Genomic DNA, 17,182 nt, shown 5'->3' on the forward strand with positions numbered 1-17,182 from the left:
TGTTAAAAGGACGGTGAAGTCGCTTTGGAGCCACAGCAGCTACAAACTGGAACGGTGAACCAAACTAAATAGTACCGAGCTGCATGTAGAGAGGCTGATAATGAATCAAGAAGACCACCATGAACATCCAGACTGAAGCAAGGTGGTAGAAACAGACGAGACCAGAAAACTGATGAATAAACCAGAAACAGACGAGACCAGAAAACTGATGAATAGACCAGAAACCGAGGTAATATAAGGGAGGTTGATTTTCTTCAGTCAGTCCTTTATTGATGTAAACAAACATTTTTAGCCACTAAAAGCTCGAACTAGTTTAGAAATTCAACTCTGTCTTCTTGAACCACAAAGAATATTGTGCTGTGTTGAACTGAATGTTACAGGATATTATTAATGATGATCATATTAGTGCATTTAGAAACAAGTGTTAGAGTTTCTAATTCAAGGTTAGAGTATGTTACGTTAGTATTCAGAGTACTCCTCTACCTCATTTGATAATTACACACTCCAAAATAAAATTTTTACAGCACTACACATTGCCAACAATGTCAATAACACCCAGTTTTATATTTTTGTTATTGAAATCAATATTTCAATAACAATAACCTTTTTTAACATATGATCAGACAGCTTTGGAAGCTTTTCTTACTTCTCACACTAAGTTCAACTCAACTCAAAGAGCCAGTTTAGTGATCTGCTCCATTAGTCTGTTACAGAGTAGGTATGAAATATTCACAAACTCCAAACGTCTCGTTTTGAGCTCAAGTTTTCCATTTGAGCTCCCTCATCGGTCTGTAGACCTTTTTTTCTCGCACATGCAAATGCAGAAAATAAAAAGAAAAAATGTAAGAGATTAAGATTGACCCAATTCTTCTTGTTGTTTGTAAACTGTGTTCTCCACATTCAGCATCTGTTTTAGCAGCTGAAGGTTTTTTGTTTCACATCTGAAATGACAGAGATGTTTTTCGTCTTCAGTCTGTTGTCCAGAATGTTGAGAAGAAGGAGAAATAGAAAAAGCAGAGAAAGTTGCAGTGTTGTTGTTGTTGTTGTTGTTGTTGTTGTTGCTGTTATTGTGCTGTTATTTATACTGATGATTCAGTCTGTTAGTGGCAGAGTTCAGGGATCTGCTGCACTGTCATTAGACTGTTTTGTATAGCTCATCATTTGAACTCCGTCTTCTGGATGATGTCCTCCTTCGTTTGACCTAAAACAAAAACAAAAAATATAAACGTCAGTGGAAATTCTCAGTCGTCCGGGAGAAGTTAGCAAAAAATAAAGTCCAGTTTCCATGACTCAACTTCCAGATAATAAATAAAAACAATAAAAACATCTTAATAAATCAAAAACCATAAGATGTTTGTTGTCAACACAGAAATCTTACCTGGCATCTTAGGTAGATCTGTTTTTTCTTGCAAATGACAAAATAAATTCCACATATTAAGACAATTAATACAACAGACAGGGAAACACTTATCCCAATTATTGTCTTATTTGAACTGTGTTCTTCACATTCAGCATCTGTTGAAGTTGTTCCTGGTTTTAACAGCTGAAGGTTTTTTGTTTCACATCTGAAATGACAGAGAGATGTTTTGTCCATTTGTAGGATCTGTGTGAATTTACTGCTGCTGTAAGAAACCAGGTTTGTCCACGACTGATGTGAAGCTTCACTTACTGTGTGTGTGGAAGACAAGATGGAAATGTTCCATCTGAAAATGATCCATCACTGCAGTCAGAGCACACAGAGTCTGTGGAGGCTGTTCCTGGACACACACAGGTTACACAGTCAGTTAGAGATAACGTTTTTATCAAATGTGAGTTGACACTTGAAAATACATCAATGTGTAACTTTAAAAGTTGGATTTATTCATAATAATATTTAGCATTTTTCTTTTTCTCTTGGAGTGTGAATATTTGACCACCTGGCCACAAATAAAGAGCACTTACTACTGCAGACTTACAGAACATAATAATGGTAAAAAACCATTGATCCTTTGAAGCTCTGAGGTTTCAGGGTTCAGTGTCCACTGACATTGAGGGAAACCAAGAGTTGAATCATGTATCTTGTGATTTGTAGACAAGTGTTTATGTCATCAAGTTACGTACACTCACTGACACCTGTTTGTGCGTGTTTATGTCTTTTTAATATTTGAGGAGGATAGGAGTCCCCGAGACCTTTTATAAGAATGTAGATTCTGCAGAGACATGTATGACATCAACATTAGTTTCACTGGAAAACGAAAACCTACATTTAGGCTGATTTAAAGATCAGACTTGTTGTTATAAGACCCCCAGAATTAAAGGCCTTGTTTCACATGAGAACTTTCTGTCTGAAACCACCAATTTCAATTTTCACACAACAGTTCATGTAAAAACCAAACTCATTTATGTCCAACATGGACATAGAATTAAACAGGTTTTATGTGCACTCAAACGTTGTTTTCATTTCAAACAAAAATGAGTCAGCACAAGAAAACCAACCTTTCTGACTGATGTACTGTCCTGGTTCACAGCTTTTGTGTTTCTGTGCTGCTCCACATCCGTCCTTTGAACGCTCCATGCAGTAAAATCCTTCCTGTGGTTCACAAACTGTATCTGATGTTGTTGAACATGGACTCTTTATCTTCAAACCAGAACCTGTAAAGACATGTGGAGATAGAAAACATGTTTCATCTGCTGAAGACCAGCAAGTTGTTCCTTCTAACTACATATACTAGAAAAATAAGGATTATTATTATGACATCTTTAGAAAATGTGAAACAGCAGTTTATGAATACATTGAAAACATCTGCACATCTGCAGATTTATGACCCACTACATGTGTATTAAAGTCATCAAAATGAGTCTCTGCACTGTCACCGTCTCAGTTCAGACACTGTAGGACTTGAAGAAACAACCTAACTTAAAGTGCTGTCTTTAAATCTAAGCTTGGACTTCTTGGTTAGATTAATTTTTCCCAGTGGACATTGAACTGTACATCTCCTCTCAGCACATGTAACATTCAACTTTTAACAATCATCATAATCATTATTTATGCCATCACTGTTTATTGCACTACATTCCTCTCCTGGCTGTTACTGACCTATTTTATCCTTTCATACATTAGATAAACTTTTTGTATTTGTGTTGGTGTAGTTCATTTCTGGTTGTGCTTCTTTTCTTTCCTTTTAAACAGAGAGCAGCTGTAACTGGGATTAATTAATTAATTGTTTTTAATCTAGTAGGAATTACTAATAATTAGGAATTATGAACAATCTACCTGCATCACAGCGTGAACATGGAAAACACTGTTTAAGTCCAGTAGGTTTATTCATGTAGGTTCCCTCCAAACAGGGCAGACAGGAAGTGCTCCTGAACTCTGTACAGTCGGTTTTAACTCGACTTCCTGTTAAAAAGAAGAAAAGAAGAATTTGATAAAGTATCATTAACACCAACATAACAAAGATGTTACTTCTACATTGCAATGTCCCTTTACCAAAGAGTTGGATCTTACCAGGAAGACACATGGGACAACATTCATTTCCTATATGATACTCTGCTTGATGACATGTGGTTGTTTGTCCACTGAAAACTTTAAACATTAGAATCTGTGAGAAGAAGAACAAGAACTGAGTTTAGTTTAAATGAAACCTGGTTTAAATTCTGAGTCTGTCAAGAACTGACCTGTGTGACTCCAGCAGAGAAAAATCAACTTAAAGAAAAGATGAACAGAAACACGATGAGGTGGAAAAGAAGGAGCTGAGAGATAAAAGGAAGTGGAGGAGGACGCTGAAGGAAACAGGAGAGAAGAGACCTGAGGAGACAAAGAGGAAAAGAACCTCATGTGATATTTTACAACTCTGCTTTATTTTTTTAGAATAACTGACACTCAACAACACACAACAATCTTCTTCTTCAACTCCAATAAAACTTGATCCAAGTTCATTTCCATCACGTATCATCATGTTATAGAAAATTCAACCTGTGTTTTATTACCTGAACTAATATTACATGGTCAAAGTTGGTCAAAACTTGAGTTACTGCTGACATCATCCATGTTTGTCTGATTATGAGCCATTGAACATGCTGCACATCAAATAACATCTACCAACAAAGCAGTATTAATATTATAATGAATTAACTCTCCACTTTGTATAATTCTACATATAATGAAAACTGTGTTCATTAAAATCATTTTGACAAAGACTCAGAGTGAGAAAAGAAGTGCAAGTATTAGTGTAGTATGAAGATCAGAGATGGTGCAGAGGAGATTAGACTGGAAATACTTAGTTATTAAGTTACTTAGAGTAATAAACAATTTTACCAACAAATATGCAGAAGTCAGCAGTTTCCTTCTGAAAGTCATTATAAAGAGCAGGTTGATGAGCTGAAGACGTGGTGACACCAGCAACATCTGGAAACAGAGGGAATTCATATTAACCTGCACTAAATATACAGATAAAAAGGAAGAAACCACCTGAGGTCCAGCACTGAGGAAAGTTATTTTTAAATAAAACAGAATAAAATAACGTGATCACATGATACTTTACATCCTTTATAAGTTTTTAATAATTAAACTCAGATCTTCACTCCCCTGACCATACAGTCATTACATCCACTGTTTTATTTCATCAGTATTATTATTATTTACAGTTAATGCTTCATGAAGCTTCATCTCGACAGTTTCAGGGAGGATTTAGTGATGGACAAATGATACAGAGACTTCAGAGTTTGTGTCATCCTGTGATAATAAACGTGTCGGAGTTTGTATCAGTCAAATAACTGATGTCGCTGTTTCTCTTCGCGCTTCGTTCATTTAAAATGTCTCGAAGCTTTTTTATTGGCTCCGTGTGTTTTAATGTTTTCTGAGCCAGTGACAGATTTGAGTGTTTGGTTCTGTACCAGCTGTTTTATATATATTTATATTATAACTGTGTATTATGCATCAAATGAGGTTGTGAGGAGACAGATTTGGAGACTGAGAGTATTTTAGCAAGTTTAATGACGAGTTCCATTAATAAGAGACATTTTAAAGTCTAGGATCATTTCCCAAAATATAATAAACATATTTTATTGTAAAGACTATATAATCATTATTTGGTATGAATGAACAAAACCCTCCTCATTCTTCATTTGTCCACAACTAGGAAGATTTAATTTAACATGTTTTAAACCTGATTTTAATAACTAAACTCTCCCATCAGCGTTTTTACTTTGACCCGTGGTAACAAATTCACGTTATTAAACCTTCAACCCTCTCATTTCTTAAATCTTTCCCACCTGTTACTCAGAGTAGAAACGTGTTTAAAACCTTTTTTAATCTATTTAACGTAAAAATGTTTCTTACTTTTAGTGTTTTAGCGGTTTGAGTCTTTTCCGCCATATTCCGCCTCATCCCGCCTCTTCTTCTTCTTCTACTTCCTCTTCTTCTTCTTCTTCTTCTTCTACTTCCTCCTCTTCTTCTTCTTCTTCTTCTTCTACTTCTTCCTCTTCTTCTTCTTCGTGGTATTTTTCGCATTTGGTTCATTGGCGCCACCAACTGGACGATCGGAACATTTTGCTTTTTCTAACATCAAACCTCATGTAAATCAAATCAAACGAAAACTAAATCTCCACAGATCTGTTCACTTCAGATCAACTTTCTTCTTGTTTGGTCGAAACATTTCACTAATCACCCAAGTAGCCAGATAAATGTTAACTGTTACTTTAGTTAGTTAAATGTTGATTTCCTGTCATTTAACACAGGTTCATTCTATAATTTGGGGTAAATGTCAGGTCCATAGGCTGTATTTAACATTTTTACATATTTATACTTAAAGCAATGATCTGTTTTATATTTCTCCTTCATTTAATACAAATAAATTCCATTGTTTATTTAGCTAAAAATCTATTGTCTCTACTGCAATTTTCTGTTTTTGCTTTGTCTGATTTTCTAAATTTAAGATTACTTAGCTGTGGAAGGGTTTTTACCCCTCCTCTTCAATATTTTATGTTATTTAGTTGACATAAAGCATGTTAATTAATCATCAACTGTCAGAGACAACAAAGATAGTGAAAGATTTGAGTGAGAGGAGAAGGAAACGAGTATATTGGAAAGAAGTGCAACACCAGAGCAGAGAGAGAAAGAAAGTGATAGAAAACCAGCTCACTCCACCCCAGAGTCCTACAGAGTTCAAAGTGCAGATCTACTGAACAGGAAACACGCTTGACATAGATTTTGTTATGAAATGATGATGAAGACTAGAGTAACACAGTCATTCTTAGTCTGTTCAGTCAGCAGGCAAATACAGAAAAAAATACGAGAGACAACAGCAATATTCAGAGTCACCCGGATCAAAAACACTGATTAGGAAGGTTTCCTGTGTCTACAGAAGTGCAGAAAACAAAAATGCAAGTTCTCAAAAAGAATTCAGGACGGCTTAGCCATTTAGCCAAACAACAGAGCCACAAGGAGATTTCCACCCTCCAAATAGAAGTATAGGTTCTACTGTACTTCTCCACTGAAATCCAAGCTGTACACTTTGCATCAAACTAGCAGCTGGCAACAATGGAGTTCTACATGTTGGTGGAGTCAAAGAACGAGAGCTTTGCCACAATCAGCATTGAAGAATAAAGATCCAGCAGTAATATGAACCTATCCATCCCCAAATCTTGACTGGGTTAAAACTTTCTATCCAAATGTTACCTTGGTGGTCGTGCACTCAATACAGGCAGAAAGGCTATTTCTATCAGTTTTGTACTAAACAGCACCAGTCGGGGTTGAAATCAGGCACCTGGAAGTTTTTCGAAACAAGTCACAGCAAGGACGGAACTGGAGGTCTATCCTAAAGAAGACCACTGACAGGCTCGTCAGTCATGGTGAATGCACAGACCTCGGTAAAACTGTTCAGTGAGAACAACATATATGAAGCCACAAAAAACATGCCAGACAGTCTCGTCGTAGTCCCATCAACCATGCGTATTCACCAAGTTGTAACCATTACCCCGGGAGTTACCATGATGTGAGCTGCCTTTGCTCAGCAGGACTCACCCCGTGTCAGTGTAACTCCAAAACCTGTGCTGATGTGAGCATTGTCAGTTTCCTGAGTACAAAAACAGTTTGATCATGTGTTTCTTCTGTTTTAATATGTAGAGAATTGTCTCACCCTTTCTTCCTTTTTAGTAACAAGATCTTTTTTATTTGTTCTTAACACTTTAAAACGTGAAACAGTCCTCACACTGACATATTGTACTTTGAATATTTCACTAATAATAATCCATAATGCCATTTGTAATAATTATAATAACTGATACTGCTTTAAGTCGTCTACACACCCCATCATTTATTTTGCTAAATAATACATATTCTATAGTATATTCTGGATTTAGCTGTTTTAATCTTGCACTCTTTCATAAATCTCAGGTTTGCTCTTAGATAAAGGCTCAATCCCTAAAATATGAGACAGACATATTAAAAAGTGTTTTGCTCATTCATGTGCAGCACATTAAATAATCTCTTCTGTGTGTGTCTGAGAAACATCTGTGTTACCAAGGGAAAAAAATAAACCCTAATGAATCAGCAATGGTTTGTTCCAGAGTCACATGTCCAACATCACATGATGGAGGGAGAGTTGAGGACAATAGAATAAGTCTCTCTACTGTGAGTTGATCACAGTCATGTAGTGAAGGTCCTAACACAGCTGTAATGTCGACTGTGTTACCAGTGTTAACCTATTTAACACCTGATTAACATCACTGACAATGTTGTTATGTTATTGTCATCATTCATAGTCACATCACATCATATGTTGTTAACTAGATAATAATTACAAAGAAACACGATTTACCTCAGAAGGAATAAACATAACTGAGGAAATGTGAGTTACCTGATATGAAACAGAGTGATTTGGGTTTTAGGGACAAGTGTTGACCTGCTGTGAGAAGCAGAACCAGCACAGAGATCAGCGTGAAGCTGCTGGTCCTGAAAAACAAAGTATGAAGATGAAATACAATCATTAGCTGGATGAGTTGGGAAAGTGTCGTCGTAGAGAGAAGTCAGCTGTTGTAATGTAATTCGATTGTGGCCCCCAACTCATTTTTGGATAAGTGTTCTTAGACTTGCAGACCGGATGTAGTGTTCTTCATACAAGTGACATATTTAAACCTTCACTATTTAAACCTGAGAGTTGTTCTTTTCCTGTTTCAGTCTGATGCTTTGCTGTATTTGCAGCATTGGAGAAAACATCTGAGCTGCAGCATTAGTACCAGAGAGACTCATCATTATCAATCATTAAAGACACTGGGTTCTTTGTCCCATCAGAGACGACTGACGTTTTGTGCAGCTGTGCATGTTCTTGTCCGTTAGTGATAGAGTTCAGTGATCTGCTCCATTAATGGTGTGACTGGGTACAAAGCAGAGACTCCCTCTTCCTGAGGAGAGAAGCAGAAACACCATCACAGTGGGATCCGACGTGATTCTTAAATTGATTAAGGAGAGTTCTCTAAACCGTGTGTCCACGGTCCGTGATTAGTTCAAATAAAGATTTGTTTACAGTTTCAGTCTGAACTTCATGCTGAATTTGATGAGTGAGCAGATTTCATAGCGCTGAAGAAGCATTGTCACCATATTAACTTTTTGTTTTCCACTTAAGAGTTTGGTCCATGTGTGTAAAACCTCAACTGATCTGTTAAAAGGACGGTGAAGTCGCTTTGTGGCCACAGCAGCTACAAACTGGAACTGTGAACCAAACTAAATGGAGCTGCATGTAGAGAGGCTGATAATGAATCAAGAAGACCACCATGAACATCCAGACTGAAGCAAGATGGTAGAAACAGAGAGACCAGAAAACTGATGAATAGACCAGAAACAGATGAGACCAGAAAACTGAGGTAATATAAGTGAAGTTGATTTTCTTCAGTCAGTCCTTTATTGATGTAAACAAATTAAAAGCTCGAACATAAATTCAATTCTGTCTTCTTGAACCACAAAGAATATTGTGCTGTGTTGAACTGAATGTTACAGGACATTATTAATGATCATATTAGTGCATTTAGAAACAAGTGTTAGAGTTTCTAATTCAAGGTTAGAGTATGTTTTGTTAGTATTCAGAGTATTCCTCTACCTCATTTGAATTAATTAATTACACAATTATCAGTACAGTATCAGGTTTAGGGTCCAAATATGTTTTTTATAGCACTGCATATTGCCAACAATGTCAATAACACCTAGTTTTATATTTTTTTTTAACACATGATCAGAAAGCTTTTGAAGCTTTTCTTACTTCTCACACAGTTCAACTCAACTCACAGAGCCACATTTCCAATCATACCTTTACAAAAAAGTTTTTGTCTTTAATAAATAGGTTTATAAAAAAAGAATAAAAAACATTAGAAAAATAGATTATTCCATAATGGTCTCCTGATGGAATCCATATGTATGTTCTTAATGTGTAAAGTTCCAGGAGTTGTTCTCCTTCCCGTTCATGTCCTGTTTCAGTCTGATGTCCAGAAACAGAAAAAGGCCGGAGTTTTGTTAAATGCAGCGTGTTGTCTGTGTTGATGACTGAGTCTGTGTGTTAGTGTGAGAGTTTAGTGATCTGCTCCATTAGTCTGTTACAGAGTAGGTACAAAATATTTCCAAACTCCAAATTTCACTCTTGTTTTGAGCTTAAGTTTCCCATTTGAGCTCCATCATCTGTTTGTAGACCATTTTTTCTCGCACATGACAAAGCAAATGCAAAAACTAAGACCATTGAAAAAAAGCATGTCCCACAGATTGTCCCAATTCTTTTTCTTGTTTGTAAACTGTGATCTTCACATTCAGCATCCGTTGAAGTTGTTCCTGGTTTTAACAGTTGAAGGTTTTTTGTTTCACATCTGAAATGACAGAGAGATGTTTTGTCCATTTGTAGGATCTGTGTGAATTTACTGCTGCTGTAAGAAACCAGGTTTGTCCACGACTGATGTGAAGCTTCACTTACTGTGTGTGTGGAAGACAAGATGGAAATGTTCCATCTGAAAATGATCCATCACTGCAGTCAGAGCACACAGAGTCTGTGGAGGCTGTTCCTGGACACACACAGGTTACACAGTCAGTTAGAGATAACGTTTCATTAAATGTGAGTTGGTATTAGACGCTGACAATTCAAAATACATCAATGTGGAACTTTAAAAGTTTGATCTATTTATAATAATATTTTGAATTTTTCTTTTTCTCTTGGAGTGTGAATATTTGACCACCTGGCCACAAATAAAGAGCACTTACTACTGCAGAACACAGAATAACAGCACAAAACCATTGATACGCTGAAGCTCTGTGGTTTCAGGGTTCAGTGTCCACTGACATTGAGGGAAACCAAGAGTTGAATCATGTATCTTGCAATTTGTAGACGACTGTTGATGTTGTCATTAAGTTACATGCACTCACTGACACCTGTTTGTATGTGTTTATGCCTTTTTAGTATTTGAGGAGGATAGGAGTCCCCGAGACCTTTCATAAGAATGTAGATTCTGCAGAGACATGTATGACATCAACATTAGTTTCACTGGAAAACGAAAACCTACATTTAGGCTGATTTAAAGATCAGACTTGTTGTTATAAGACCCCCAGAATTAAAGGCCTTGTTTCACATGAGAACTTTCAGACAAAGCACAAACTCAATTTTTACAAAAAATAAAAACCTATAGTTCATGTAAAAACCAAACTCATTTATGTCCAACATGGACATAGAATTAAACAGGTTTTTTGTGCACTTAAATGTTATCAGTTTAACCTCACATTTTAAAAATGAGTCAGCACAAGAAAACCAACCTTTCTGACTGATGTACTGTCCTGGTTCACAACGTTTGTGTTTCTGTGCTGCTCCACATCCGTTATCTGACGGCTCCACACAGTAAAATCCTTCCAGTGGTTCACAAAGTGTATCAGAAGATGTTGTACACAAACTCTTTATCTTCAAACCAGAACCTGTAAAGACATGTAGAGACAAGAAACATGTTTCATCTGCTAAAGACCAGCGAGTTGTTCCTTCTAACTTCATAAACTAGAAAATAAGGGTTATAATTATATGACATCTTTAGAAAATGCTATATAGCAATTTATGAATACATTGAAAACATCTGCAGTTTGATGACCCACTACATGTGTAGTAAAGTCACTAAAATGGGTCTCTGCACTGTCACCGTCTCAGTTCAGACACTGTGGGAAGTAATAAGCTAACTTAAAGTACTGTCTTTAAATCTAAGCTTCTTGGTTAGATTGATTTTTCCCAGTGGACATTGAACTGTACATCTTCTCTCAGCACATCTAACATTGAACTTTTAACAATCATCATAATCAATATTTATGTCATCACTGCTTACTGAACTGCAACTGTTACAGATCTATTTTATCCTTCTTTAAATTAGATCAGGTTTTTGAAGTTGTGTTTGTGTAGTACTATTCTGGTTGTAGTTCTTTTCTTTCCTATTGAACAGAGAGCAGCTGTAACTGGGATTATTACGTGTTTTGAATCTAGTAGGAATGACTAATAATTAGGAAACGTCAGAAGAAATCTACCTGCATCACACTGTGAACATGGAAAACACTGTTTAAGTCCAGTAGGTTGATTCATGTAGGTTCCCTCCACACATGGCAGACAGGAAGTGCTAATAAACTCTGTACAATCGGTTCTAACTCGACTTCCTGTTGAAAAGAAAATCACAGATTTAAAAAAGTATGATTAACACCAACATAACAAAGATGTAACTTCTACAGTGAAATGTTCCTTTATCAAACTGTTGGATCTTACCAGGAAGACACATAGGACAGCACTGATTTCCTGTCTGATACTCTGCTTGATGACATGTGAGTGTTTGTCCACTGAAGACTTTTATCATTAGAATCTGTGAGAAGAAGAACAGAGTTTAGTTTAAATGAAACCTGGTTTAAATTCTGAGTCTGTCAAGAACTGATCTGAGTGACTCCAGCAGAGAAAAATCAACTTAAAGAAAAGATGAACAGAAACACGATGAGGTGGAAAAGAAGGAGCTGAGAGATAAAGGAAGTGGAGGAGGACGCTGAAGGAAACAGGAGAGAAGAGACCAGAGGAGACAAAGGGGAAAAGAATCTTATGAGATATTTTACAACTCTGCTTTATTTCAGGATCATTTTGAAGAATATTTCTATCCACAAACCAGAGTTGTAATTTCCATCAATGTATAAATATCACTGATATTTTCTCAATTTAGGAAAAATAGAAAATTCAACCTGTGTTTTATTACCTGAACTAATATTACATTAGTCAAAGTCAAAACTTGAGTTACTGCTGACATCATCCATGTTTTTCCTTAAAGATCATGAGCCTCTGAACGTGATGCACGTGAAATAACATCTAGCAACAAAACAGTAATAATATTTATTATAATCAATAATTCTACTAATAATTCTACACATAATGAAAACTGTGTTAATTAAAAATATTTTGACAAAGACTCAGAGTGAGAAAAGAAGTGCAAGTATTAGTGTAGTATGAAGATCAGAGATGGTGCAGAGGAGATTAGACTGGAAATACTTAGTTGTACTAAGTAATTTAGAGCAATAAACTATTTTACCAACAAATATGCAGCAGTCAGAAGTTTCCTTCTGAAAGTCATTATAAAGAGCAGGTTGATGAAGATGTGATGATCCAAATCAGAAGAGCGACATCTGGAAACAGATGGAATTCATATTAAACTGCACTAAATATATTAATAATATAGATAATAAACAGGAAGAAACCACATGAGGCCCAGCACTGAGGAAAAGGCTTTTTTAAATAAAACAGAATAAAATAAGATGAATAAAGACACTTTACATCCTTCACCTTATTAATAAGTTTATAATTTTTTAACATAAAGCTTCACACCTCAAAGCCATGTGCTCATTCCATGTTTGCAACATGTACAAGTATTTTATCATTATTATTTACAGTTAATGCTTCATGAAGCTTCGTCTCGACAATTTCAGGGAGGATTTAGTGATGGACAAATGATACAGAGACTTCAGAGTTTGTATAAAAACACCAGAGTCAAATAACTGATGTCGCTGTTTCTCTTCGCGCTTCATTCCTTTAAAATGTCTCGAAGTTTTATTGGCTCCGTGTGTTTTAATGTTTTCTGAGCCAGTGACAGATTTAAGTGTTCGGTTCTGTACCAGCTGTTTAAGATGCATAATTATGCTTCAAAATGATGTTATGAAGAGACAGAGATTTGGAGAGTGAGAGTATTTTCATAGTAGTTTCATTTCCCAAAATATAATAAACATATTTTATTGTAAAGACTATATAATCATTATTTGGTATGAATGAACAAAACCCTCCTCATTCTTCATTTGTCCACAACTAGGAAGATTTAATTTAACATGTTTTAATAATTAAACTCTCCCATCAGCGTTTTTACTTTAACTTTCACTCCTGGTAACAAATTCACGATGTTAAACCTTCATTCCTCTCATTTCTTAAGCTCAAATCTTTCCCCCCAGTTACTCAGAGTATAAACATTTATCAAACATGTTTTTATTCTATTTAACGTAAAACTGTTTCTTACTTTTAGTGTTTTTAAAAGTGGAAGTCTCCTCCTCCCCCTTCTCCGCTTCTTCTTCCGACCTCGCCCTCCTCTTCTTCTTCTTCTTCTTCTTCTTCTTCTTCGTGGTATTTTTCGCAGTTGGTTCAAGAGCGCCACCAACTGGACGATCGGAGCATTTTTCGTTTTCCAATATCTAACCTCATGTAAATCACATCAAACGAAAACTAAATCTCCACAGATCTGTTCACTTCAGATCAACTTTTCACTAATCACCCAAGTAGCCAGATAAATGTTAACTGTTACTTTAGTTAGTTAAATGTTGATTTCCTGTCATTTAACACAGGTTCATTCTATAATTTAGGGTAAATGTCAGGTCCATGGGCTGAATTTATCATTTTTACATGTTTATACTTAAAGCAATGATCTGTTTTATATTGGGCCAAAATTCTATGATTTATTTTGCTAAAAATCGCTCTATTGCAATTTTCTGTTTTTGCTTAGTCCGATTTTCTAAATTTAGGATTTAGCTGTGGAAGGGTTTTTACCCCTCCTCTTCTATATTTTATCAATATTATTTAGTTGACATGAATCATGTTAATTAATTGTAAACTGTGTTAGCGAAATATTCTTGTAAACTTGCTTTAGATGTTAAATTAACAAATATGTGAGGAAAGTATCAAGGTGATGTGGCGAGTGGTCACCGGTCTGCTGTTAGCACAAGGTCTTAAAATGGCCAAACTGCGTTACCTGTTGACAGGGATTAACATTATGATAATGTTAGCAGTCCTTTGTCAGAATTTATGCTCATATTTGGTGATGTCAAAAAATACAGTTACTATAGTACTTACATAGTAACTGCCTAACTCAATACAGGCAGAAAGGCAATTTCTATCCATTTTGTACTAAGCTGCACTAGTCGGTGTTGAAATCAGGCACCTGAAACTTTCTCGAAACAAGTCACAGGAAGGATGGAACTGGAGGTCTATCCTATTCTAGGAGACCACTGACAGGCTCGTCAGTCATGGTGAGTGCACAGACTGTCACAGGGTCAGGATCAGACACTATAACCAGGGATGACTCAAAAGACAGAATAAGTTAAAATGGTTTATTACAAAAGAGAAAATTAATGTGAGGAGGTCCAGTGATGTCACAGCTGGAGAGGGGTGACTTCGGATGTGGGTGGAGGTCTATGAGAGGAGACAGAGTTACAGAATTACACAGTAGAATACTGATGTAATGAGAAGAGTTTATAACCTGACTGGGAGCAGTGAGGTGAACTAGGAAGGGAGGAGTGACGATGATCCAGAAGTGGTGTAGAGGTGAAAGGAAGTCAATGTGCAAGATGGCCGGTGTGGATTGATGAGTACATGGAACTAAGAGAAGCAGTTGGAAACAGAATCTCCTTGGGCACAGGGCAAAAGACTAATGAATTGAATTAATGGGTGGTTACAAGAGTGAGCAAGGGAACTATAGAGGTTAGGAGAATACACTCACAGTACTGGAGGTTCAGGCAGAGATGGATCCAGATGATACAGAGTGTGGGTCCCATCCTGGGAAGGCAGAATAAGGAAGAGCAGAGCTCAGGTAGGATAACACTCAGGGTACTGGAGGTTTAGGCAGAGGGCAAATGATACAGAGGCTTCATTCCTTCAAAAGGTTTCAAAGCTTTTTATTGGCTCATTGTGTTTCAGTGCATTCTAAGCCAATGACAGCTCGACAGGTTTTACAGATTTTGGTGGTTTGGTGCTATACAAGCTATGTAAAATGCATCATTATGCAGTGAGACAGATTTGGAGAGTGAGTATTTTTTCAGTACCGGTATTTAAATGTTAAGTACCTCCAATAAGCGACGATCTAAAGTTTGGGATCATTTTGATCTCATTACCACCAGATAAGGTATAATACAGTTTATGGCAGATATTTTTATGATTCCCTAATAGAATTGTATTTTTAATATTTAAATGGGTGTTTGCTCTACACACAAGAGTTGTCTTACAGCAACAACACATCATCTGTGCTGTGACACTTGCGTGCCAGGCATGATGACAGCGAACCAGTGACCCTGACACTGGAACACTGGAAATCCTGACAGTAAGCTAAATATAAAGATAAACAGTTTGAACTCCTTGCCAGAAAGTCTCCTCGCAGTCCCATCAACCATGCGCATTCACCAAGTCTTGACGTTTGCAACGGATTGGCATCAACTACTTTTTCTCGCCACGACAGGATGAAATCCTTTGGTATTTGCATGAAGATGTCATCAGGATGATTCCTCCTCCAACATCATATAGAGATCGACAGGTCCATATGGTCAAAGATCTCAGACATTTGAATTGTCTGAACTCAAAAACAATACAGAAGAGCAAAAGTAACAGAACATAAAACTTACAACAAGTTAGAAGTTAGTTAAAATGTTTTTTGAATGAGAAGAAGAAACAGAATAAGAAATGATGATGAAATACAATTGGAAATTGGAATACAGTCGGAAAATAACACCACAGACACTATGGATTAAACCTGTTCCATGAATTATTATCCATTGTTCTAATGATTTCTGATAATGAGATCAAGTAATCTTTTCAGTTGCTCACATTATCTTTATTGCATGACAATTAATGTTTCTACCAATGTGTTAACTGTGTTACATGTGTTTTTTGTGTCATAAATCTTTTAAATGTTGGCTAAACTGCAACAAAAAAGATTCGGGGTATCTCTGAAGACAAAAAAGAAGAAGTTGTTATGATACCTTGCCACAGAATGTTCATTATAGAGCTCAAAGTTAATATTTTTAACAGTTAGACAGACAATCTTAAAACAACTGGATAATAGACTAAAACACACAATAATAGAGATAAATATCTCAAAAGTAATTAAACCTTAAGCTTGGCAATACATGAATTTAGCACATTAAGTTTGTATATTACAAAAACATCTAGTGTAACAATCAAAATAAAAAAACACTGATTTACTAACTTTTTAGTTGATATGAATTGTTCCCTAAATTATAGAATGAGCCCGTCAAAGGATTTCTTCTTAAAGTAATTTTAAATAGTGGCAGGCTAGAGGTTTAATAAGTGTAAGACATCATGTCACTGAGAACGGAGATGAGTTGATTATAGAAACATTAATGTTCCACCAGTAGATCCTCTGTGTTCTGTTTCAGCTGTTGATCTCGTCCATGAAGTCTGTTTTCAGTCTGATGTTCTGATCCAACTGGGACCAGGAGAGAGATTCAACAGTCTGAACGTCCAGTTACTGCAGTGAACTGAGTTGTTCAATTAATCTTTAATCCAAGTTGTCTGATGCTGAGGAGAAAAATCTATTTACTAAAAGAAAAAACTTTTGTACAGTAATCTAGCCACAGGGGTTGCAAGCCAGTGACTTCTGTGCCGGTCCCAAGCCCGGATAAATAGAGAGGGTTGCGTCAGGACGGGCATCCGAAAACAACCATGCGAATCGTCCACAAGACTTCGAGTCTTGTCGACGGCCCGGGTTAACAACGACTGCCATCGATGCTGTTAACCTACAGGGTGCCGGTGGAAATTTGACTACTGTTGGTCGAAGAAAGAGGGGAGGCAGAAGAGTTTGTGGTCAGAGAGAGAAGGGAAAAGGCAGGAGCATAGGTTTGAGAATAGGGACTCTTAACTTTGGCACAATGACAGGGAAAGGCAGAGAGCTGGCAGACATG

The 17,182-nt window shown here is 36.5% G+C and overlaps 1 protein-coding gene across 3 annotated transcripts; it reads right to left on the reverse strand.

The window, feature by feature from the left end:
• Positions 1 to 926: 926 nt before the first annotated feature.
• Positions 927 to 13,581, reverse strand: LOC117152799 (tumor necrosis factor receptor superfamily member 14-like). Of its 3 annotated transcripts, none has more exons than XM_026368917.1 (8): positions 13,516 to 13,581; positions 12,544 to 12,637; positions 3,488 to 3,581; positions 3,254 to 3,379; positions 2,476 to 2,631; positions 1,670 to 1,757; positions 1,379 to 1,565; positions 927 to 1,201 (listed from the first exon to the last, which is right to left on the reverse strand). In XM_026368917.1, exons 2-8 carry the CDS (start codon positions 12,583 to 12,585, stop codon positions 1,136 to 1,138), a joined length of 759 nt encoding a protein of 252 aa, XP_026224702.1. In that variant the 5' UTR covers positions 12,586 to 12,637; positions 13,516 to 13,581; the 3' UTR covers positions 927 to 1,135. The 3 variants fall into 3 exon arrangements, with proteins under 3 accessions (XP_026224702.1, XP_026224701.1, XP_033181961.1); XM_026368916.1 differs by lacking the exon at positions 3,488 to 3,581 and adding an exon at positions 11,742 to 11,835; XM_033326070.1 differs by lacking the exons at positions 927 to 1,201; positions 1,379 to 1,565; positions 1,670 to 1,757; ... (1 more) ...; positions 3,254 to 3,379; positions 3,488 to 3,581 and adding exons at positions 9,511 to 9,828; positions 9,933 to 10,020; positions 10,763 to 10,918; positions 11,510 to 11,635; positions 11,742 to 11,835.
• Between the last annotated feature and the right edge of the window lie 3,601 nt (positions 13,582 to 17,182).

The sequence above is a fragment of the Anabas testudineus genome, chromosome 7, assembly GCF_900324465.2.
Source record: "Anabas testudineus chromosome 7, fAnaTes1.2, whole genome shotgun sequence".
Taxonomy (NCBI): domain Eukaryota; kingdom Metazoa; phylum Chordata; class Actinopteri; order Anabantiformes; family Anabantidae; genus Anabas; species Anabas testudineus.

What these genes read in the sequence shown, in the direction of transcription:
- LOC117152799 (XM_026368917.1), bottom strand. Translation starts at nt 12,585, where the DNA reads ATGACTTTCAGAAGGAAACTTCTGACTGCTGCATATTTGTTG. An exon ending in ATGTTCACGCTGTGATGCAG is followed by an intron (nt 2,632 to 3,253) that starts GTAGATTGTTCA and finishes ATGTCTTTACAG; the next exon opens with GTTCTGGTTTGAAGATAAAG. An exon ending in AGATCTACCTAAGATGCCAG is followed by an intron (nt 1,202 to 1,378) that starts GTAAGATTTCTG and finishes TTTTTGTTTTAG; the next exon opens with GTCAAACGAAGGAGGACATC.